The 26546-nt window shown below is 35.9% G+C and overlaps 1 protein-coding gene across 1 annotated transcript in view; it reads left to right on the forward strand.

Moving 5' to 3' along the window:
* Window positions 1–235: 235 nt before the first annotated feature.
* LOC150094163 (uncharacterized) overlaps window positions 236–26546 on the forward strand; it is a 128952-nt gene continuing 102641 nt past the window's right edge. Inside the window, exons 1-3 of the mRNA XM_090412414.1 lie at window positions 236–448; window positions 8764–9828; window positions 21940–22131. Of these exons, the coding sequence (XP_090268540.1) occupies window positions 236–448; window positions 8764–9828; window positions 21940–22131 (1470 nt within the window). The remainder of the gene's footprint in view (window positions 449–8763; window positions 9829–21939; window positions 22132–26546) is intronic.

Below are 26546 nucleotides of genomic sequence, written 5' to 3' on the forward strand. Positions count from 1 at the left end.
TTGAAAACCTCACATTAGACAAAATAGGAGGAGAGAAGTGGAAAAATAGAATATACATAATTAAAAATATGTCATGATAATGCTCAACTAGAAGACATGAAGGATTCACAACTCTAATCTCTAGGCTTACACTTCATTGAATCAAGGCATTGGTTCTCATCCTGATTAAAGTTATATCTATTCTCTTATAAAAAAAAGAGTAATTCAGATGAAGGATCTTGATCTTTACATCAACATGTCAGCTCATAGTCTACCTACCTACTTAAATTACAGAACTGATTCAGTAGAAATTAGTTCTAGACCATGGAGACTTCCACCAGATTTCCCAGATCTTTTCAACCAAACTCCAGCTCCTCTGTTCAAATGGAAAAATGTTACCTGGGACTGGAATGCAGGGTCAAAATTCAAAGAAGAGCAAAACAGCTTATTTTTGTATGGAGAAAGAAATGTACTTTCCTCAAAAGGAAAAATTTGCAAGATTTGTATATATAGAAAGAAGCTGGTTCATAGCAATCCAATACAGTGGTGCTGTAACATCATCAGAAACATCAACTTAGAGATAGAACTGGAAATGCAGAAACAAGTGAAAGAAATTATTTTAAAATAAGAATACATCAGTACATAGACAGTTCACCAAATTTTGCAAAGAAAGAACTATCACCCAAATTTGGGTGGATGGTAAGGACATGTCCAGCATACAAGGTATCCTTGGCTCCTTTCAAAAAACACTATGAATATCTGTTTGAAAACAGTAACTGTAGGAAACTATAACTCCTGGAACATTAATGCATTTCCTGTTCATGCCCAAAATGGGCTTGACAGACACATTACAACAGTTGAAGTTCCCACAACCTATAAACAGTGTTTACTGCAAGGTCTGTGATTTTATTCTTCATCACAGTTATAGACCATATTGTTCTGCTCCAATCTCACTATCCATCTGACATCCTCTTTTGAGGTCTACTTGGTCTTCTCTTTCCAGTTTGCTTATATTTTATTAATTGTTTAGGATATCAGGTGTTGGCCATTTGGTTTACATGTTCTGTCCAATTTTGTCGTAATTGTTTAGTTTTTCTTCTGCTGATTTTATTTTTAGTTCTTTTAAAATGTCTTCTTTCCTTTTTTATTTGTCTAGTAATGTGTATTTTGCAGTTCTTTTCATGAATTTCATTTCATTTGTTTTGTTCTTGTTGCCATATAATAATGTAGGCACTGCTGAAGTGTTGCATATTTTCAATACTTCAGTGTTCTATTTATCAGGCCTGTAATCTGTAAAAATTTTGAAGTTTTTAATTTTATGTCTTTTTATCCTTCATATGATATTTCACATCCAAGATAATTGAAAGTATTTATCTGTTCTATTATTTTATTATTAATAACTATTTTACTTCTAACTGGAGTTTGTCCACAAAATGCCATTGTTTTCATTTTACCTATGGATATTTTCATTCCAACCTGTTCTACTATAATGTTAAATTATATATTGCTCTTTATAAATTGTCTTCCTTATTGATATTATTGCCTGATTATCTGCAAATAATAGTATATTTATTTTGTAAAAAAAAAAAAATAACTAACACTGGGTTTATAAGTGATAATAATTATTTAACCTACTAGTTTCACCACTTAATCTGGTAACTTCATCTGGATTTGGGATGAACACACAAATATACAGCAAGCTTTAAATTTGAATCATTACATAACTAAAAATACCAAATGTGTAGGAACCTTTACACAAGAATACAAGTACAACAGAAACACATGGAGTGTGGAAGCTGGCACATGGTCAGTCATTATTCAGCAGGTATGCTCGATAGTTTTGCAGAAAAATTAAAGTCCAGTCTGTTTAAAGATCTGATAAGTGATTTCTAAATGTCACACAAAATCATTCCTTAGTTTCTGTTGAGAGTGCCTTGTGAGTAGATTATCATCATAGCATCTTTGATGTTGGGGGCGCTGAAGTTATCTTCTATATATGGCATGGAGCTCTTCTCCCATTCAACATCATGATGAGTGTGGAGAAATGGAATGCCACACCTGAGCTGTCTTCTCTGTTGTTATTGATGTCTCCAATATGCTCCTTTTGTCTTATTTCTAATCTTCTCAATGTTTGCCCTATGTAATTAAGGCCACAAGAACATGGAATATTATAAACTCCAGGATATTTGTTGAAAGGATTGGGGTCCTTGGGTGAGCGTAACAGATTTCATGTGTCATATTGGATTTGAAGACCACTCTGATGTCATGAGATTTCAAGAAATTTGCAATTTTTAGCTAAAGTTCACCAATAAAAAGGATGGAAACCAAGGCTCGATAATGAATGTCACGAATCTCTTGTGGAGAGGAATTAGAAAATAATATTCTTTGTTCTATTTTTTTTAGGATATCCATTGCTGATCAAATAGTTGGAGAATAGAATGTAATTCTTCTTTTAGTGTTCTTACATCTTTTATAATAGAGATCACCCTCTTTTTCAGCGTATGTACAATACCTGATTTTTGTGAAATATGGTGCAATGAGGAGAAATGTAGATAACAACTTGTGTGAGTTGACTTATGGTACGCACTAAGAGAAATGCCTCCGTCTGCTTTTTTCGTAATTAGAACTTCTAGGAAAGGTAATTTTCCTTCATTTTAGTTATGTAATGATTCATATTTAACACTTGCTATATATTTGTTTGTTCATCCCAAACACAGATGCCACTTAAGCCACTAGCTTAAGTGGTGAAACTAGTAGGTTTTATTAAATAATTATTACAACCTATAAACTCGGTGTTAGTTTTTTTTGTTTTTTTTTTGCATTAGTTTTTTGGTAAAAAAAAATCAACATACTCAGCATATTTATTTTATTATTCCAGGAAATTTCTATACCTGGATTGTTTAAGGTGTTCCACTATATTAATATTTCATTAATATAAATATTGAAAAGTGTTGGAGACAGAGGGCATCCCTGTCTTACTCCTTGATTTATAAATTATTTTTCAGACATTTTTTCATTTATTTTTATTTTTATTTTTATTTCATTATCTTTGTATACATTCAGTATTGCATGTAAAAAATATTAGATATATTTATTCTTTGTAATATATCAAACAGTATCTATCTTTTTACTTTGTTAAATGTTTTTTCATAATCTCTAAACAAAAGATGAGTTTCTAAATTAAATTTTCTCTATAAGTAGTTTTAAACAAAAAGCTGTATCCATTTTGTAGGGCATCCTTTTCTAAATCCATTTTGACATCTTAATAATATTTTTTTTTTCACTGTATATTTTCAATTTTTCATTAAGTATTCTGCTATATATTTTGTAGCATATATTCAATAAACTAATATTTCTGTAATTGTTTTGTTTTATCCCCTTTTTAAATATAGGTATTTGTCCATTTGTATTTATTTCATTAAAAAATTTTTTTTTTCAACATATTTATACAGTATGGAGTTTATCCTATCTTCTCCTGCTGATTTACCATTTTTTATTTTACCTAGGTTGTCATTTAATTCTTTGTTATTATATCATTTAAAGCATTTGTAAGTTTTTTAGGTGTAATTTTTTTTTGATGTTAGTATTATCTGTCCAAAGATTTGTAAAGTAATCCAAGAATTCTTTTAAATCTATTTTGTAATTTAATTTTTATTAATTTTATTATTCACATTCAGGTTATACTCTATTCTTTCCGCTCTATAGGTGTCACATACTAAGTGAATTTGTAGCAAGCCATACCATCCTCATTCCAAAACTCAACAGAGATCATAATTTTAATGAACAGCTGGAGGCCTATTTCTTTATCTGATTTTGACTATAATATTAGATGGAGTTCCAGGCCATGCAGTAGAATTAATCAGTTTCTACCACATGATCTACTGTGTCTTGTTAATATGCAAAGTACAACCAATGGCAGTACTGTCAGTGGATGTTTCTCAAGCATTTGATAATGTCTGGCATCTCTTTCTGTTCAGCATCCTCCAGCATCAGGGTAGGCAAAAAGCTGCTGTCCATCATTAATTGAGCCTATGTCAATGTAATGGATTCCTATCAAAGCTGATCAACATTCAAAAAAAGAGTCAGGCAAAGTTTTCTGACCTTCACAGTCTTCAGGACCCCCCCCCCCTCCCCCCACACACAGAGGTAAATACATACATCCAAGTCACATCACCCCTCCTCTCTTCCCAACAATTTGGAACTATAAAAACCTTAGTCCACCAGGCAAAATTAATTTGCTCAGATAACATTGCACTAACACAGAACTCACCCACATAAAAGAATTTTAACACCATGTATTCCCCCCCCCTTCCAAACATAGATTACAGCAAATCCATTCACCATCCTCTATATTCATGGCATCTCAGAAAAGGAAAACCTGCACAAAAAGCTAGCAACCCTTATTCCACTCCCCCCCCCCACTCCCCAAGACCAGCTACAGTCTCTTGATTTACATGGAGCGTGACAGGTACCCTGCAGCTGCAACCATTCATACTATGGACGAACAGATAGGACAGCTGAAATTCATATATCAGAGCATGAGGATTATGTTTGTTTCCACCACTATGGCTGTTCAGAATTAGCAGACCATGTCCTCGATACCAGGCACAGGATCTGTTGTACAAAAGCCACCTTACTTGACCGTAGCAAATTTAAATTTGAGAGGCTTTTCCTCGAATCTCCTTCAAAGGACAGGAAGAGAGAAGGAACCTATTGATGCTTTTCTGAAAAAGCCAGAAATTAAAGTCCTTGGGTGGCAATGTGAGAAAAAAAAAGACTGTAGAGATAGGTGGATTGAAAAAAGATGGATTTGAAGTTGGACTGCAAAGGGATGTTACCAACAACTGCTCGTGTATTGGGTTTGAGATAAATAGAGGAAAGATAGCAGAATAGCAATCTATGAGGATATCTACGGAAAAGACACAACATCTGAGAAAACAGCTGGGTGAATTTATGAGAGAAAGAGATAATCAATTAACTGGATTTTGTGTTTCTGAAAAGCATCAAGAATTTGCAAGGAAAAATCTCCCAGAATGAACATACTCCAAGATTGAGAGGATGTGAGATTTATATAGAGTTATGAATCATAAAGATGAGAAATATTTTCCTAAGGAGTAAAAGATCCCACTTTGATGATGTTATGGAAGTGATATAGTTTTGTCAGGAAAAACTTCTAGAGATGTTTGTCCTGAGAAAGGCAATCTGAGTCCATCAGAAGATCTATACATTGTGAAAGATACCTACCAAAATATTGGACAATTATAACCACTCTCCAAACACTCCTCATCTCTTTCTTTATTAACCAGCCAGCCTGGTTGGCTGAGTGGTTAGTGTATCCGCTCTCCAGCCAAAAGGCTGCTGATTCAAATCCCGCTGTGGGCATGGATGTTTGTGATTGGCTGTGAAAATACTAGTGGTGGTGGCCTGCGGTAGATGGTGTTGGTGTAGATGATGAAAGTAGATTGGTTCGTTGTAGTTGGATTGAGTGTTGGAGACAGAGAGTTGTGGAGTAGGTGTCCTCCTCGATGAGTCTTTGGACTCCCTGGAGATGTCATGTAATAATAATAATTCTTCTAAGTGTACTGCCATTTGTTCTCTGGACAATTCAGTGTTGAGATACACAATCACTTTTATCTGACATTATAAGAATGGCAAATGAGGATCTTTCTGATATCTATGCTTTGTTTTGGATTACTGTTTCCATCTTCTGATCCAAACAAAGCATCGATCCCTTATCCACACCTCATCCAAAATGTGTGGTAAGACTGTTCAAGAGAAGAATCAAGATTTTACTGAAACTGCTATCTTCCTTTTTACCTGTACTACTATTATCTGGTCACTTGTCAAAGATATTACCGAAAGCTTTCTTTTGGGGGGAAGTGAAGAATATGATATAATACAAACTTCCACCTACATTGACTTGGTGATTTATACGTTGATTCACTAGCATCATGTCGTTTAAGGAAATTAACAACGTAGACTAGATAACTAAAAATATTTAATACTACTTCCTATATTTCACTGAAGTTAAATCAGTATTTTCAGGGATTAATACATTGGTATTAAACTCATGTACACAAGCACACTTCAGTAACAAAAAATACAGAAAAGATACAAGACATAAAATCCTATAATTATGCCACCTATTGGCTTTGGTTGGGTGTTCTTGGCTGTTGGGCTGACTGACTGCCAATGAGGGTTTCCCATATGAGAGGAGTTTGACACAACCATATTTGTTTACTTTGTGATAGTTGGTAAGAGCTGCAGGAGTTTCGAGGAAAGCCTTCTGCCCCTACACGTAACACTAGTACTATAAATTTTGCAGCTGCTCATGTGTAAGATTAAAAAAAAAAGTAGGGTGGGTTTGGTATATTAAATGGAAACAGACATTTTCAAAGGTAAAACTTGAGAATATGTAAGTGATTTTACCTTTTTGCCTATTTGCTTGAACATTTTGTGCTTATTATTTCAAGTAAAGTTCATTTTCAGAGGTACATGGAATTTATAATAAAGAATTCTTTCTTGAGCCACACATATCCAATGTATACATTTACCCAACCCTCTACAGTTTGTCTTTACAAGATGAATATTGTACTTATGTATAGAAAGATTTAAGTGTTGTTGATGATTCATTATAATGCTTTGCTTTATAAACAATGCCAAGAGAGAAAAAAATACATTTATTAAACTTGCTAATATTTTTGCTTGTTTTTTACCCAGCATCATCAGAGCACAATTATAACTGTGATAGGCACACAGCACTAAACTAAGTAATTGAGGAAAACAATTTAAATTGTAATCAAAAATAGAACTAATGTCCTTACATGGGGGCCCTTTATGGGTTGGATAACTATAAAGTTAATTTAGAGAAGTCAGACTATCAGGTCTTAAAAACAAAAGTCTCCATGATTTTTAGTGAATTAATGCAACCATACTTCTCAAAGTTGAGAGAGTGCTTGATAGCTGATGCTGATTCTAAAAATAGTCTCTCAGACCTATAATGACTTCTATGTAATATAGATGTTTTCCTCCATTTGATCCTATGTGAAGGAGTATCCAGAGCATGATCTGTCGATACTGACTTGCCATACAGTTGATTGCAGATGTAATTTTTGTGTTCTTCAAGGCAAATGTTAACTGATCTGCCATCTGTTCAAAATAGGCTAAACTGCAGGTGCAAGGAACTTTACTCCTTCACATAGCATCAAATGGAGTAAAACATGTATATTACATAGAAGTCATTATATGTCTGAGAGACTATTTTTAGCATCAGTTATGAAGCACTCTCCCAATCTGATCACGTATGATTGCACAAATTTACCAAAGATCTGGGAGACTATCCTTTTAAGACTTGATAGCCTGACTTCTTGAAATTAATTTTCAAGAAGATGAAAGAAGATGTCGTGTGGGGTGCCATCCAGTGAGGAACTTCTAAGCATGCATTTTTGACTGTAGATTCGTGTGTGTTCATGGTGCTGGTTTGCCTGTTCTGAGGGATGAAAAACCCGAGTTTTCAGGAGATAAAACCCTCTACTATGAGACCGGCTAACTCACCTTTAGTTGAAAGAGATAAAGGTTCCTCACGTCATAGACAAGAATCGAACCCAGGTGTTTCCAACCAAGGGGTTTATCTATACTGACTGAGCTATGGAGGCTCATTAGTTCTGTTGTCGGTTACAATTTAAATTGTTTTCCTCGTTTACTTAATTTAGCACTGTGTGCCTATTACAGTTATAATTGTGCTCTGATGATGCTGGGTAGAAAACTAGCAAAATATTAGTGAGTTTATTGAAGGTTTCCCCCTCCCCTCTCTTGGTGTTGTTTATTACTGTAATGCATTATTATGAATTATATTTAATTGCAAATCAAGTGCTTTTTTTTAAGGGAAGGGAGTGAAGAAAGAAAAAAAATTCAAAAATAATTTAATACTATTAAGGAAAAATATCTTAAATATACTACTTCCAGGATAAATGGTTTCATATGCTAATGGACTTCAAATTTTGTTGTGGACCAACCATCTTATAGATTACTGTTTGTTTTGATGATGGTAGTGGAAGAGGATTTAGGAAAGTCAGATTAGTAATCATACTTTGTGACTCAAAAGTCTTATTGAAAAAAAAAAAAACTTTTTGTACCAACTTGACAAATTATAGAAGTCCTATTGTGACCAATAAGTTAATAGGAATTCCATAAAGTGATTAGCAGTGCTATAACATGGTTGGAGAGGATTTCCTTCATATGAGAGCCATTCGAAGAAGGAAAAGTCAATAAATAATGAGTGGTAAGAACAGAAAAAAAAACGTTAATTTTAGGGAATATGTAGTTTACTATATTAATTTTTGTTACTTGAATGACCTTTTGTATGACATATTCTTCCATCTTTTCTTAAAGTTAAAAATATTTGTTTATAAAGCTATTTTTTATTAAATAAAAATATTCTCCCCCCCCCCCCATTTGCAGCTATTTGCCAGTTTGGAAAAATCTAATCACCATGTTTGAGTAATGGGCAAGCATGTTTATTGAGCCCTGCTTATAACTACATTGAGAAGCTGACTGTAATGTAATCATATTTTCTCAAGAGACATTAATTAGTTAGCTATGATAAATCAAATTATGCAATATACTAAACTACTAATACAATATTTCTATTGCATGCATGCATGTGTGTTGTATGTAGCTTTTGACATAATGTCTGTTTTAGAAATTATATTTTACTCTTTAGAGAAACTTGTACTTCATAATTAGAAATTATAGTCATTAACAGGAACTGTTTTATAATTTCAGAAAAAGAGTGAAACTAAGAAACAAGGTGATTCAATGACAGGAAGATGGTCAGCATCTGTTAACAGAGGTGTGACACTGGATTCTACACCTGATTCTTTTCCTGGAGATACATCAGTTGAAAATAAGTGGAAAAAAGAGAAGATGGTGGAAGAATTCATTCTGGATGACAATGAACTGTGCCTGTTTAATTTTTATGACATTCCATTAGATATTAACAGGCACAATCGTATTCAGAAAACATCAAAATTGAAAACTGTATCCATTATTGATACTCTTAGTGAATTAGCATTAAGTGCTTCCAATTCTGCAGATTCAAGGACATTGTCATCTACTGAAAGTGATTCAGCTTTATCACCTTTTACTGAAATAAGCTCTTCTCCTTTTCAAACCAGACAGGTACACAAAAAAAATGCATCTTGTTTTATCAAGAATGAGTCATGTGATTTCAATGCTAGATCATCTGCACAAAATTCAATGACTTTAAATCCAGTTGATGGATTCCCTTCTTTGTGTGGAATAAACTATGATCATCCTAGTATTAATACAGAATTAAATCCTGATTCAAAAAAGTGCAAATTTTTGCCTGCAAGAAATACATCACATGAAGAGATAGATGCAACTCTTCTTACTTGTAATTCCTTAAAAAGGACACTGAAGCATTTAAGGAAAGCTATGTCATCTACTGTTGAAGAGGAAAGAAATCAGAACATTTTACACAGGAACTTGCAGGATTGCTGCCACACAAAAAATGATAGTGAATATGCTAGAGATTGTTTTTCTGACAGTGAAATAAGGCCTACTGGTTTATCAGTGCCTATTTATAAACAAGGTAAATCTTGTTTGTGTACCTCTCTCTGTTCAGAAAATAAACTTATGTCACCAATACAATCTCATATTAAAGATAGTAGCATGACAACTTTGCATTGTTCTAGTGATATAGATAAAGTGACATCTCAAAAAATGTGCAGTAAAAAATCGAGATCTGTTCATCGCCGACGTGTTAAAGTTCCTGACTGGATCCAGACCATCTTCAATTCTGCTAAAAGAGGAGATTTGGATGCTCTTGTAAGTGTACATGCTTTTTTTTGCAGGTGTGAATTAAAAAAAAAAAAAAAGTTGCTATTTATTATTATTATCATATATTATAATTACAAATTTAGTATTTTATATGATAAAGGTATGACATAAATTGTATAAACCTGTAAAGAAAAGGGTAAAGATAATAGGAATAAATTAATAATAATAATAATAATAAGCATAACAATTTTCTCTGGAGCAAATTTGAATGATCCAGCTGTGGTTGTAGAAGAACTAAATAGGTATTTTATTAGTGTATTATGAGAACATCAATTAAAGCAGAAATACTCTTTGAAGTACAACATTTTCCAAATGACATGAGGAGGAAATTGCTGATATATTAATATTAAATCACTTGGCAACTGATAAGATTGGAGGTAGGAATGATATATCCCCCCCCCCCCTCTTTTAAGTAAATAGATATGTGTCAGAGTTAATTATTCTACTTTTGATCATATCCAGTGAATAACTGAGATTAGTAATAGCACCTTCTGATCGGAAGTTTGCAGCAGTTATTCCAATTTATAAGAGTAGTCCATCATAAAGTGGAGAATTATAGACTAGTGGATAATGTTATAAATGGAATCATGGAAAAATTAATTAGGAATCATATCTAGGATATTCTTGACAGCAATTGCTTGTCGAACATGATACAATATATTTTCACTAAGGTAGAGCCTCCATAGCTGAGTCAGTATAGACGAAGCCCTTTAGTCAGAAAGACCTGGGTTCAATTCCCATCTACGATATGAGGAACTCTTATCTGGGCTCTTGCAACTAAAGGTGAGTTAGCCAGTCTCATATGGAGGAAGAGAGTTTTTACACCCAGAAACTTGGGTTTATCGTTCCACAGAACAGGCAAACCAGCCCTGTGAACACACATGGATCTACAGCCATAAATAATATATATACTTAATCCCTCACCAGGAGGGCTGAACCCCCCCCCCAAAAAAAAAAAAAAAAAAAAGAGAGCGAGAGACTAGGGAGAGAAACTACATACGAATATTATTATTATGGTTGAGATTGGTTGTGGCAAATCTTACTTTTTTGTGAAGTCACAATGAATTGGACCAAGGTGATGACTATGATGAGATTTATTTGACTTTTATCCAAGTCTTTGATAGCATTCCAAATAAAAGCCTTGTGATTAAAATGTATCAAATAAGTATTGATGATCACTTAGTGAGATTGGTAGGCAGTTAGTTGATAGATAACAGGAAGTAGTGTTTAGAGGAGATTAAACTTGCTAAGAAATTATATTCTTGTTTAATCCTTTATCAAAGTGTAAGCAAACAAACTTTGTACATGAAGTATCTTCACAACTAGGCTAATTACATGTAGAGGATGATGAGTTTGCACAATTGCTTTATTATCCCATAATACAATGCATAATTCCTTTTGGACATGCATAGTACTGTGCATTATGGGAGGGCCACCACCCAGACTGGTTTTGATCTTAATTTGAGGTTTCATTGATGGGAGCCAGACTCAGAAGAGAGATCAAGACTGAATTAATGTAGGAGTCATATTTCCTATATACAAGTAGTAGTAAAAAGTAGTATATGGTTATATATATATATATATATATATATATATAATAGAGAAGTATGTAGACTTTGCCAGTTCCTGAGTATGTGACTAAAGTTTATAAGGCAGAACACCAGAATAAGACGATAACATTTATTTTAATTGAAAACACAACGTTTCATACTAATTGTTGCACAGAATTTCTTCAGGTGTAAACATACAAACTAGTAAACTAGTAGGCAAAACAGTAAGGACTAACAAAGGTGATAACTATAAATTAAAGATACCAAGAAATTATATACTTGATTTAATTCTTTATCCAAGTGTAAGCAAACAAAGTTTGTACCTGAAGTATTTTCAGGACTGGGCAACTCATATATAGGAGCTAATAACTTCACATCACTTGCCTTAGTATCCCATAATGCAAAGCACATAATCCTTGTGGACGTGTATAATGCATAGCGTTATACATGTCCACTTATGGGAAGGGTCATTACCCAGACCAGTTTTGACCTTTATTGAGGTCTCATCAGTGGGAGCCAGATCCAGAGGTGATGCTAAGGTTGAAGTTATGCAGAAGTCATATTTTCATATGCGAGTAGCCAAAAGACTATTCGTATATGAAACATATTCATGTATCCTGCTGATATATAGCAGGAATTTGCTACATTTGATTGAACTGTTCCAGGCTCTACTAGAGCAGTGCTTCCCAAACATGTGGATGTAAAGGCCCCCTTGGAAAAATTAAAATATTTCACGACCCCCCCATCAAAAAAAAAAATCGTAATACAGACATATATTATTATAATATTTATTGTATTTATATTCAATACAAAACATAACCAGCGAATATCGCAAAAATCAAATGCAAATATTACATTTTTAGCATCTTACATACAAATTTGACATGGCACACACACTTAGTCTTAAAACATTTAAAATTTGTTTTCATTATTTCACAGCCCCCTCAACAAAACTAACGGCCCCCAAGGGGGCCGTGGCCCACAGTTTGGGAAGTGCTGTACTAGAGGACATAATAGAAAGATGGTGAAATGGAAAGCAGTTGGATTGCTCTTTTGCACTCTCAAAATAAATATATAAGTAAAATAAAATAAATTCCAGATAAACTTTTGGAATCCAATGTATTATTATTTAAAAAGAGCTCACCTGTTTTTTTTGATTCTTTATTCAAATATCAGATAATGCCAGTTTTGGTAATTTGGTATTCAGTAATTCCTATGCTAGTTCTTCACTTTTTAAAAAAAATTTTTTTCCATTGATGTGTCTTGTGGTGTGGTACATTGAAATTGATATTGTTCCTGTTTAATATAATACAATACAGCACAGCGTGGCAATCAAGAGGCTATTAAAGCTTATAGGAAATAAATATCATGTGTGGGATGGAGTCAAGCGCTTTAAAGTAATCTGTTGATATTCTTCTTTGAAGAGTTGTAAGTAATAGTCTTGGTGGAATACTTTATGGGAAGGCTATTCCAGAGAACTGAGGTACTAAAGATGAATGGTATGTCAGTTCAATGGATGTTGAACTGACATACCAAGATGTTGAGTAGTTCTTGTGTGTGTGTGAACGAGAGAGAGATGTCAATCAATCAGACTGCTCTCGTCTGACCAGCATCAAGTATTTTAGATGTGTTTTAGGTGCAATATTCCAAGTTTGGGCAGATTTGTAATGTTTACAGAAGAAGTAATTGGACAGATGAAATGCACTGCCTTGAGTTGAAAAGCATGCCATGTTTTTTGTAATCTGAGGATGCTATAGAGGTGATGTGATCATGTCAGGAAAGCTTAGGAGTAAGAGTCCATCTGAGAAAAAAAATCTGGTCTTGACTGAAAGCTGAGCATTATGAAAGTTAAGGAAGAAATGAAGTATTTTTATTTATTTTATTTTATTTATTTATTTTATTTTTCAAAGACAAAACTATGTCTTTGAAATCATTGAAGGCGATTAGGTTGTTATTTCAATTGAAGGAGATAGAGGGACTAGAAGGCACAACTACCCAAGTTTTCTACTTTTAGCTCTGTCAAAATTAGATGGTTCTTTTAATGATGATTTTACAAGTGTTGCAGTCATTTGTTTAAGCTGTGAAGGAAGTTGGGGTTTTAGTCGTCTCAAGCCACTTATGATAGACTGTTTTTTCCAGAATGTCCTGCCACACTTCTTGGAAAACCATGGCTTAGATGTATGGTGTGAATTTTGAACAGAATGAGGAATGAAAGACACCATTGCTATATGGATTATTTCTGTAACAAGATCACAATAAGTATCTGGATCTGAAATATGAAAACAGTGGTCTGGTAGGAGTAAAAGTCACATAAATCCTCCCACAGGATGTTCCACTGGAGATGAAACTTGAATGAGATTGTGATCTGAATTACCAAGAGGGGGGGGGTAGTCACCTGAACAGTATACCTGGAAGGAGAACTAGTTAAGAAGAGATCCAAAGTTTAAGATGAGTGAAGAAGATTGTTGGGAATATTGGTAGAAAGATGAATGATCTGTTTTAGATTATTGCTTACAACAAAAATCTGTGCCTCTCTTTCCAGCTTGTTCAGCAAAATTGGAGAAATGGAGTTCATTATAATTGTGGAGGCATTAATATCACCAAGAAAGATGACTTCACTATTTGAGAATTTGGACTGAATGAAATTGAGCTTCAAAAGTAAGAAGTCAAAGAGGTCAGAATGATTTTCAGAAATGGGAGAATAGTAAAGACAGTAGATAAATTATACAAATGTGACAAAGATATCTTAATCCATACAAAGTCAAATAGGTGAGATTCTAGATTAGGCATTCTTTGGCAAGGAATATCAGATCACAAAGGCACAGGACCTCCCTTGTGGCAGAAGGAATCATGTAGGGTGTAATTTGGACAATTAAGATAGATGGATTTTGCTTGATGTAATGGAAATTTGGGGCTTAATCAGAAACAGAATATCAGGTTTGGATGTCTGAAGGTGATGATGCACATGATTTAAGTTATTATTGCTATGAATGTTGGTGAAATGGATATGGAATTTTTTTAGGAAAAATGATCTGCCACACTTCTTAGAAAACCATGGCTTAGATATAGGGCTTAGACAAGTAAGTTTTTTTTTTTTGGGGGGGGGGGGGATTTTTGAGGGAGATTTATGTTTTAGTTTACTTATAGTGACTTTATCGTTATTTAGGTTTTAATCTCATATTTAACATTTTGAAGGTGAAGAGAAAAAGAGAAGGGGAACATGCAGTGGGAGAAAATAGGCTCTTGTACATGTCACTCATACAGAAAGCATCTGTTTCCAAACCATAATGCGGTCTTGAGAGCATCCCCTACATACCATTGCACAGCCTTCTCCTGGCATGACCTGGCAGTGCGATTATCCACCAGTTGATCAGAAATCATCCTAAAATGTGTTGCTATCTGGTTCAGTCCTACATGCTAACTGGCAGCCAGCATACAGAATCTGCTTTCTTGTTGTACACTCAAGTATGATAAAGTTTCTGGATCTCTGTGGTATATTTGGTAGGCCCTTGATGACACTCATATTACATGTTGGTGGAGGTGAGGGGGGAAGACAGAAACTGGAACCCTTGCTCTAAGAACAAAACATGGCAATAGCCACTTCAGGTCTCCAGTAAGCAAGATAGTGATATTTCACTGGGTGATGAAAGTCATATAGCCACCAAGTATGTCTAGTTGGCATTTCCTACAGCTACAACGGTATCATATCACTTTGCAGTAGGAATACTTTCTGTTGCCAGAGCCCCTTTAGTGGAAACAAGCCACACCACAAGAAGGTAGGGTTAACTTGACCTGGAGAGCCTGTGTATTGCACATCACCATTGTACAGCAGCCCATTTGTTTTAAAGTAAAAATCTGATTCTGACAACCTCTGTTTGGTCTCATCCCAGCATGTTCTTCTCCAAGCTTCCCTTCCACTATTTTTCTTTTCCTTTTCTCAAGTATGTTTGCACAAATTTTACAAGGAACACCAGCAGGGAAATTCCTCTGTAATTCTCGCATTCAATTTTATTTCCCTTTTTTTATATCTGGAATTCAATCATCTAACCAGGCCTTCTGAATTATAGAGTATAGCTGCTGTAAAATTTTTATATCTCGGTATTTGAACATTTTGGGGCAGATATCATCTACTACAGCTGCTGTTCCACATTTTATTTTTTCAATGTTTTTTTACACTTCAGGTATCGATACTACTCCTGATTGCATTCCTCTTAAATGTTTTCTATCACTGCTCTTAGTACTTGTTTCATTTAGCAGTCTTTTAAAGTACTTAATGTAGACATCTGGAATATCTTTATCTTCAGTTTTTGTGTCACCTTCATCATCTTTGATTCCTTTTACAGTACTCCTTCCTTGAACATTTCTAAGCTTTATCAATAGCCACCAGAATATTTTGACATATTACTGATTATACATTTTCTATGTTCTTACCAAAGTCTTCCCATGAATTTTTGTGTTTTTATGTCACCTTTATCATTTCTGATTTCTTTTACAGTATCCTCCTTTCTTTGACATTTCTAAGCTTATCAATAGCCTCCAGAATATTTGGCAGCTTTTCTAATATTTATTTTCTATATTCTTAGCTAAGTCTTCCCATGACCTTTGCTTAGCTAGTTTTATATCTTTGCTTTTTTTTTAACATTTTTATCTCTGTGTTCTCTAAGTAAGCACACAAGCTGACTTTCAATATGCTTTCTTTTCCTTTTTTTCTTTATATGTTGCCCCTACATATGAAAGGTCACAAGACCTATAACATTACGGTGCCATGTGTGGGCAAGTGATTAAGGAAAAAATATAGCCTGTTGGGGTGCTTAAGGGTCAAAGCTGTATAACTGAGAGGAGACCTCCACATAGCCTTTAAAGGAATGCAGAGAACCGACCAGGGCTTCTGACCTAATGTCCAATCCTCACCTTCTCGTAGTGCACCCTATTGGGTATCTACCTGGATACTGAACGAACGAGGATGGGCTGACAATTTGGGATTTAGCTGACCAAATTGTATTCCTATTGGTTAAACCAAAATAAAAAATGATGGTACAACATGACAAAATTTCATGCCGGCTGAGGCGTCGCCCGGTTAAACAAGGCCCCCGTTGTTTTCGCCAGGGAACCAGGGCGAACAGCGAAAAGTCAGCTAATGGAACAAATCTTAAAACACACCCAAACTCAACATCACCAGAGTTAAAGATCGGTACTATCAACATAAGAAGCCTGAATGGCAAAGAAATGGAGCTAGTGGAGGAATTAGATAAGAACCAGATCGACATAATAGGGGTGACTGAAACAAAAAAGACAAAAACTGGTGAGATCTTTCTGAGCAATAAATACAAAATGTTATATTCAGGAAACGACAATCAAGGAAAAGAAGGAGTAGCCATAGTATTCAACTCTAAATATGAGGCTAATCTTCTTGAATATCAGTCAGTCTCAAGTAGAGTAATGTGAACAAATATGAGAATGGGGAACTGGACGATGAGACTTATTTGTGCCTATGGTCCCACAGAAGGTTCTACTAAGGTAGAAGTGGAGGAATTTTTTGAGGCTTTAGAAAAAGCTACTGACACAATGAAAAAGGAAAAGTTGGTCCTTGTTGGGGATCTAAATAGCAGAGTAGGAAGTGATTGTCAGACATACAAAAATGTTTTGGGAAAATTTTGAGAAAAGAGCAAAGCTAATAATAATGGCAAATACCTGTTGGATTTCTGCTCAGGACATGGACTGGTTATTACTAACACCATGTTCCAACATAAAAATGTGCACAAATTCACATGGAGAGAAGAGGCAAGGAATAAGAAAAGTCTCATTGACTATGTTATTGTTGATAATAATGTTTTCTCCCTGGTGCAGGACACCAGAGTGTACAGAGGATTTGAAATTGGAAGTGATCATTATTAGTCTTGAGCAGGATAAAATTGAATTTCATATCGAAAAGAATGACATGTAAGAAAGTTTTAAAGCGAATAAAAGTTGAGCAGCTCTCAGATGTGAACTGTAGACTAAAATACACAAAGATTATTGAAGGAAAAATGAAAGAGTTTGAGAACAGGAATCAAACCTTGGAGATTCAGTGGCAAGCCTTGAAGAAAGCCATGATTGATTCAGCTAGAGAGGCATGTGGTGAAGTTGTCTGCAAGGATAGAAAAATTAGAACTCCATGGTGGACACAGGAAGTTAAAGTGGCAGTGAAGGAAAAGAAGAAAGCATATCAAAAGTTCCTGGCAAATAAGTCAGCTTGTGCTCTTAGAGAATACAGAGACAAATGTAAGAAAGCTAAACAGTGTGTAAATCTAGCTAAACAAAAGTCATGGGAGGACTTTGGCAAGAACATAGAAAATAAATATCAAGAAGGTGGCAAAATATTCTGGATGTTGTTGAAGAAGCTTAGGAATGGAGGAAAGAGTGCTGTAAAAGGAGTTAGAGATGATAAAGGTGAAATGAAAACAGGAGAAAAAGATATCCTTGAAGTATGGAGTAATTACTTTGAAAATTTGCTAAATGAAACAAGCAGTGATGACAGCACAGTGATAAAAAACACGGACCAGGCATGCAGTCAGGAATACATATCCATACTTGAAGTAGAAAAAGCCATCAAAGGCTTGAAATGTGGAAAGGCAGCAGGAGTAGATGATATTCGACCAGAAATGCTGAAGTATGGTGGTATAAAAGTCTTACAGTGGCTGCACTGCATAGTTCAGAATGCCTGGACAGAGGGATGAATTCCCAATGATTGAAGTAGAGCTCTCATAGTACCCACATATAAAAAGGGAAATAAAACTGAATGTGAGAATTACAGAGGTATATCTCTATTGAGTGTTCCTGGTAAGATGTATGCAAGTATACTTGAGAAACAGTTGAGAAGAATTGTCAAAGAAAAGCTTGGTGAAGAACAAGCTGGATTCAGGTCAAATAGAGGCTGTCAGGATCAGATATTCACTTTATGACAAATAGTGGAGAAATCATGGGAATATAACAAAGATCTGTATTTAAGTTTTGTTGATTTGGAAAAGGCATATGACAAGGTTCCAAGAGAGAAGCTATTCAATACGCTACAATTATATGGTATCAATGGGGCATTATATCAAGCAATACTTTGTCTTTATTTGAGTTGTAAGTCAGCAGTTAGAATTGAAGGAAGTACGGGAAGATGGTTTAATGTTAAATCTGGTATGAGACTAGGATGTACATTATCCCCTCTGTTATTCATTATCTATATGGATCACTTTATGAAGGAAAGTGGTATTAAACATGATATCAAAATTGGAGATGTTATTGTCAGCTCTTTGCTTTATGCAGAAGATGTTAGAATTCTAAATAAATCTGCTACAAGTCTGCAAGATTCTCTGGCTAAATTGAATAACTGTTGTAATAGATATGGTATGAAGGTCAGCAATAAAAAGACAAAGACAATGAAAATAGGCAGAATCATTGAAAATGTCAACTTGTGAATGGAGAACCTGTGAAACTAGTGAAACATTTCAGCTACTTAGGCACGATTTTTAGTGAAGATGGTAAATTAAATATGGAAATAGACAACAGAATCAACAAAGCTGGTATGGTAGGAAGTCAATTTAGTGTTCCCACTAATTTTTCAGTGGGAACACTAAATTAGCTGTATATATAAGACAGTGTTCACACCAGTTTTAACTTATGGATCTGAGAGCTCTGTCAGAAGTAAAACACTTGACCAAAGACTAGAGACCTCAGATATGAGAGTCCTGAGAAAGATTATAGGCGTGAACAGATGGCATCAATGGCAATATCATATTAAAAACGAGAATATTAGGAAAGAACTTGACATTGTCGGCATCCAGGAATGCGTTAGCAGAGCTCCTCTCAGGTGGTATGGTCACTTAAACAGAATGGGCGAGGAAAGATTAGCAAAACAAGTGTTCTCTGCCAAGTTGGCAGGAAAACGACCCAGAGGAAGACCAAGATATAGGTGGATTGATATGGTACAAAGTGCCTTAGACGATAGAAATATAAGATCTGGTAATGTTTGAGTCTTGACAAGTAACAGACTGATTTGGAGGAAAATTGTAGATAGGAAGTTAGTAATGATGTAAATTGTTCATGTAGTACTATCATATCCTGTACACCCCCTTGAGGGTACTTGGCAGGAATTTGATGATGATGATGATATAGCCTCTTGATATGTTTCTTCAAGAGCAGGAGGTTGTAGTCAGTGGGAAAAACAGTATAGTGGAAATTGTCCTAAAGAATAGAGGTGGATGGAATAAAGAAAGCTGATAAGAAGTTACTTTGGTGTGTTTCAGCTGGATGGTGTATAGGTGTTGGCTAGTGGCTGCTCTAATTCTTCTGTGGTTAGAATGGTAGCAACCAATTCAGAGGAGCAATACCCATGAAAGTATCTACAGAAAAGCACAGTCCTGAAACAGAGTGCCTCTGATAAAGTGACTGAAAGGTGTCTTTGAGGGAAGGGTCATCTATTAAGAGGATTGCCCTCTTTCGAATATTATCAAGAATTCTTAGAGAGGTCTTGGGTGCTCCACCCCAAATTTGAGAATAGTACTCCAATGTTAGATGGATATGAGACTCATAGAGTGTTAGGAGTTGAGAGGAATAGAAGCAATATTTAGAAGAGAAAAGAACACCAAGCTTTTTAGAGAATAAGGAGGCTATGTGAGTAATATGTTTGCACCAGAATAAACTGAATGTGACAGTTAACCCAAGAAGAGAAAGTTGACCTTGAAAGGAAATTGGAGCATTACCAAAAACGAGAGGGGATGAGGAAGGATTTTTCTTGTGGGTAATGAGGCAGACTTGATGTTTTTTTGCAATGAAATTGACTAAGTTGTCTTCACCCTGTTTCAGGACGTTGATGAGGTCAGTGTTCAAACACTCGTTATGGATGATCGAAGCATCTATCATTAAGGTATTGCAAGGTTTATTGAATGATGAACAGGAATAAAGAGTACTGCCATCGGTGAAGCTATGAATAGGATTTGAAATCAGAGAAAAAAGATCATTTATGTAAAGGAGGAAGAGCTTGGTGAGAGCACAGAACCCTCAGGCATTCCAGCATTGATGAATCTGATGAGAGGACGCCATGCACCACGACACACAATAAACAACCAGAAGCAGTGACCTTGACTGCTTCTTTAACTTCCTCTGCCTGTAAATGGAGTTGTGATTATTCTATCCTTGCAGACAACCCCATCACATGCCTCTCTAGCTGAATCAATGAATGTTTTTTTCATGGTTTACCATTGAGTCTGCAAGGTTTGGTTCTTGTGTTCAATATCTTTCATTTTTTATAGAATAATATTTGTATATTTCAGTCTGCAGTTCACCTCTGAAAGCTGCTCAACCTTTGATTTGTTTTAAAACCTTCTTACACACTTTTCTTTTCAATATGATACAATAAGATATTCAGTTTTATTCTGTGCAAAACAGAACGATGATCACTTTTGAGTTCAAATCCTCTGTATACTCTTGTGTCCTATTCCAGTGTGAGGTTATTGCTGTCAATAGTAACATAGTCAATGAGACTTTTCTTATTTCGTATACCTTTTCTCTATGTGAACTTGTGCACATTTTTATGTTGGAACATGGCATTAGTAATGACCAGTTCGTGTCCTGAACAGAAATCCTGCAAATATATACCATTACTATTAAATTTTTCCTTTTCTCCAAACTTTCCCAAAACGTTTCGATATGTTTGATAATCATTTCCTACTCTGCTGTTTAAATCTCCAACAAGGACCAACCTTTCCTTTTTCTTTGCAGCAGCTGCCTTGTCTAATGTCTCAAAAATTCCTCTACTTCTTCCTTGCTAGAACCTTCTGCAGGACTGTAGGCACAAGTAAGTCTCATTATCCAGTTTCCCATTCTGATATTTGCTTAAGCCATTCTTCTTGATATTGTCAGCAAAATTTTGTGCTGGCAATATCACTGTAGAAAGTTAATGACAAGTTATACCAGTTTAATTACTTTGTCAAGTAGTTATAAAATATGAGTATGTTTTCCACAGCAACCACTTGTATTGCAAAACAACATACAAGAAATTCTCACCTGTCTTAAAAATTTATTGCCTTGAAAAATTGTTCTAACAATAAATGCTAGAAATAATTAAAATACATTTGAAATAAAAACTTTATATACAAAACATGTTATAATGTGAGGAATTGAGCAGACAAAACATTCATTTTATAGGATTGTGGATTTGGAGTACAGATTTGTTATATTCTCTTTTTACTTTATTTATTTCTTCCTTCACTTTCTCTCATATTTCATGCTGAATTTTCTAGTTGTGAGTGATAAATTATAATTTCCCATGTTTTTAAATGATTGAACTGTTATTCTGAACGGCTATGAAAAAAATCTTAAGCATGAATGGAATTAATAAATATTTAGATAATATATCCAGTATTTCATATTTTTCTGCTTGATTAAATGACATTAATTGCTTATAAAAATTCATTGGTCTGTATTATGAACCTTAGTTTCAATTATTAATTTAGCAGTAATGAAAAATATGCAAAGAAATTCCAAAAGTGAATTATAAAATTGAAGTGCATGTTATTTACAGAAAGCCAGTCTGAAGGACATGGATTTTACTTTAATCAGAAACATCTCTGACAAAAATGGAAATAATTTGTGGCATATCTGTTCTTCTAATAACCATCTTCATTCTTTGAAGTGGCTGTGCAGCTACAATTTATATGAAGCACTGTCTGATGAAAATAAAGCAGGATTGAATCCAGTGGTATTAGGCATTAAGGTAAGTGGAATTAATTAACTCATCATTATTTTTATTTACAAAACATATTAACTTATTTTTTGTATAGCATTCCCACTTAGAGGTGGAGAGCAGTGCAGCAACTTGTGCAAAGGATAAAATAGATAATAATTATTAGAGTATTCATATCAGTTGTAAACCGCACTCTCAGTACAAATATTCTGTACTCATTTTCTCTTTCTGGCATTCTTGTTTTACAAAATTAAGACTTCAGTGGAGGAGGAGGGGGGGGGGGACCTGACTCAGATTGGATATTGTACAATAACCAACATTCAGACAAGGGCACATATTTTCATGTAAAGTATTTGATCTAATGGAAATATAATAAATTTAGTTTAATCCTTTATCCAAGTGTGAGCAAACAAAGTTTGTGCCTGAAAGTATCTTCAGGACTGGGGTAAGGTGGTACAACATCGGGCCACTCGTTGCAAAGGTGGAGCAAGCTAACAACCCTCCTATCTCGGTATTTCCCATAATGCAAAACACATCTCCTTGCGGACATGTATAATGTTATGCATTAAGGGAAGAGCCACTACCCAGACTAGTTTCGACCTTTATTGAGGTCTCTTCAGTGGGAGACCTCAATAAAGACTTCTCTCCTCTGGCTGATATCTCCACTTGGGCCTGAGATAGGAGTGTTGGTATCTTGCTCCACCTTTGCAATGAGTTGGCCTGGTGTTGTACCACCTTACCCCAGTCCTGAAGATACTTACAGGTGCAAACTTTGTTTACTCACACTTGGTTAAAGGATTAAACTAAATTTATTATACTCTAACCAAGTGAAAAATAAACTTTTTCATATCTGTAGTCTGTATTCTTGTTGAGAGGCTTATACGCTGGTTAAACATGATAACTAATATTTAAGGAATTGACAGCGTATACTAGAAATATAGATTAAATAAACTTTAATGTATACTTTCCGATATTTCGGCAAACGTCACGTTGCCATCTTCTTGGGAACTTACTACAAAGACACGTGCACACAAGTACTAATAACAGCAAATGAGACTGAAGCTAGAAAGCTAGCATTTTCCTAAAGTCCTGATGGTGCCCTCTGGTGGGCTATATTGGTAGTTCTTGGCCTTTGGGCTGAAGTTCTTCTGATAAAAGTTTCCCAAATTTGGGGCAGTCTCATGCATCCAAATTTGTTGAGGTTTGGCATGTTCCTAAGGGCCGAGGCTGATTCCATGAATAGTCTTTCATACTTGAACTTGCTGCAGTGTATTACTGTGGCTTTCTTCCATCTTATTCTGTGGCGAGTATCCAGAGTGTGGTCTGCAAGCCCAGAGTGGCTGTACTGGTGAAATCGGATGTAATCCTTGTGTTCTGAGATTCTGATATTTGCTGTCCTGCCTGTTTGGCCAAAGTAGGACAGTTTACAGCTGCAAGGGACCTGGTATACACCAGGTAGGTCTAGGGGAAGTGGTTGGTCTTTGGTGGAGCGGATAAGGGATGCCAGTTTTCTATGTGGTCTTTAACAAGTGGTCAAGTCATGTTTTTTTAAGATTTTATTGATTTTTTTCCGAGGTGCCTCGGATGTACGGAATGGTGATGGATTTAGAGTAATCTTTTTTGTGAAGGGGAGGGGGTGGTGGGTTGTGGATAACTGGGTTAAGTATTTTTTGGAGTTGGTAGCCGTTAGCTGAGGAAGTGTCACGGATGTGATTTAGTTCAGTGGTTAGGGCTTGATCATTAGAACAGATTATTTTTGCCCTGTTGAATAATATTTTAATAACTCCATATTGTTGTGAGGGGGGGGGGATTGTTAGTGAATGTATCTGCCTGTATGGGTGGGTTTTCTATAAACTGAGAAAACCAAGGTTCCATCAGGTTGGCGGGTGACTAGTGTGTCTAGGAAGGGGAGATTATTGTTTTCCTCTTTTTCCAGGGTGAATTTGATTCTAGGGTGTTGGTTGTTCAAGTGTGTTAGGAAGGAGAGGAGTGAATCCGGGCCATGTGGCCAAATAGCGAAAACATCATCAACGTAGCGAAGCCATATGGTAGGTTTTTGTGGGGCTGAGTTTATGGCTTTCTCTTCAAACGTCTCCATGAAGAAGTTGGCCAAGGGTGGGGAAAGTGGTGAACCCATGGCTGTCCCCTCTATCTGTTTGTAGAATTTTTCCTGCCAAACGAAATAGCCTGAGTTCATTGGAAACTGAAATAGGGCTGAGATATCGGGAGGAATTTTAGCTTGGATTAGCTCTAAGGTTTCTTTGAGGGGGACATTCGTGAATAGGGAGGAGACATCAAAACTCACCATTATGTCATTATGTTGGAATGTAAGGTGTAATCTAGACCCCCCCCCCCCCCGCATATATGGGCTCCCAAAAATACACAAAGAAAATGTGCCATTACGTCCCATAGTGGATGGCATTGATTCCCCCACTTACAAACTAGCCAAGCATTTAGCCAAAGCGCTCTCACACTATACTGGCAATACACCATCACACATAAAAAACTCAGCCCACTTCAAAGCCAGTATAGAAAACCTTACACTCCAACATAATGACATAATGGTCAGTTTTGAATTCTCCTCCCTATTCACGAATGTCCCCCCTCAAAGAAACCTTAGAGCCAATCCAAGCTAAATTTCCTCCCGATATCTCAGCCCTATTTCAGTTTACAATGAACTCAGGCTATTTCGTTTGGCAGGAAAAATTCTACAAACAGATAGAGGGGACAGCCATGGGTTCACCACTTTCCCCACCCTTGGCCAACTTCTTCATGGAGACGTTTGAAGAGAAAGCCATAAACTGAGCCCCACAAAAACCTACCATATGGCTTCGCTACGTTGATGATGTTTTCGCTATTTGGCCACATGGCCCGGATTCACTCCTCTCCTTCCTAACACACTTGAACAACCAACCCCCTAGAATCAAAAAGGAAAACAATAACCTCCCCTTCCTAGACACACTAGTCACCCGCCAACCTGATGGAACCTTGGTTTTCTCAGTTTATAGAAAACCCCCCCACAACAATATGGAGTTATTAAATCATTATTCAACAAGGCAAAAATAATCTGTTCTAATGATCAAGCCCTAACCACTGAACTAAATCACATCCGTGACACTTTCTCAGCTAACGGCTACCAACTCCAAAAAATCCAAAAAATACTTAACCCAGTTATCCACAACCCACCACCCCCTCCCCTTCACAAAAAAGATTACTCTAAATCCATCACCATTCCCTACATGCGAGGCACCTCGGAAAAAATCAATAAAATCTTAAAAAAACATGACTTGACCACTTGTTACAGACCACATAGAAAACTGGCATCCCTTATCCGCTCCACCAAAGACCAACCACTTCCCCTAGACCTACCTGGTGTATACCAGGTCCCTTGCAGCTGTAAACTGTCCTACTTTGGCCAAACAGGCAGGACAGCAAATATCAGAATCTCAGAACACAAGGATTACATCCGATTTCACCAGTACAGCCACTCTGGGCTTGCAGACCACGCTCTGGATACTCGCCACAGAATAAGATGGAAGAAAGCCACAGTAATACACCGTAGCAAGTTCAAGTATGAAAGACTATTCATGGAATCAGCCTCGGCCCTTAGGAACATGCCAAACCTCAACAAATTTGGATGCATGAGACTGCCCCAAATTTGGGAAACTTTTATCAGAAGAACTTCAGCCCAAAGGCCAAGAACTACCAATATAGCCCGCCAGGGGGCACCATCAAGACTTTAAGAATACGCTAGCTTCCTAGCTTCAGTCTCATTTGCTGTTATTAGTACTTATGTGCACGTGTCTTTATAGTAAGTTCCCAAGAAGATGGCAACGTGACGTTCGCCGAAATATCGGAAAGTATATATTAAAGTTTATTTAATCTATATTTCTAGTATACGCTGTCAATTCCTTAAATATTAGTTATCATGTTTAACCAGCGTATAAGCCTCTCAACAAGAATAATGATCATCCACGGAGATCTCTTCGCACGCAAGTCCCGCCATTACGGCAAACTGAAGCTGAAATTATCCAGACAACTTAACCGTCTGGCATTCCTAAAACGCTGCCGGAATAATCAAGTCATCCCGAACTGTGTTAAATTTAAACACCGCTTCATCTCACAGAAAACTCTCCGTATTTACAACCGCGCTAGCCAGGCATTACTTCGGGAGCAAATTACCGCTACACGCAGTTCCCTAGCCGACATAAACAGAGCTATTTCAACGCTAGAAAATGAGCTTTCACTTACGCTAAATCACGAGCTTTGGTCGGTCCTACATGACGTCTCGTGTACGGCAGCTAAAAAAGAATTTGAACGAGTACGAAGCCGACATATCAACAAGTTTGATAAATTAATAAAGAACTCGGCGTCCAAACCTAAACTACAAACCAACACTGTTGTTAACCTTTCGTCAGCTACCTTAAAGCCAGAAGCACTCCACG

Source organism: Typopeltis vanoorti, chromosome 22 (assembly GCF_054136105.1).
Source record: "Typopeltis vanoorti isolate ZY-2024b chromosome 22, IOZ_Tvanoo_1.0, whole genome shotgun sequence".
In the NCBI taxonomy this organism is placed as follows: Eukaryota; Metazoa; Arthropoda; class Arachnida; order Uropygi; family Thelyphonidae; genus Typopeltis; species Typopeltis vanoorti.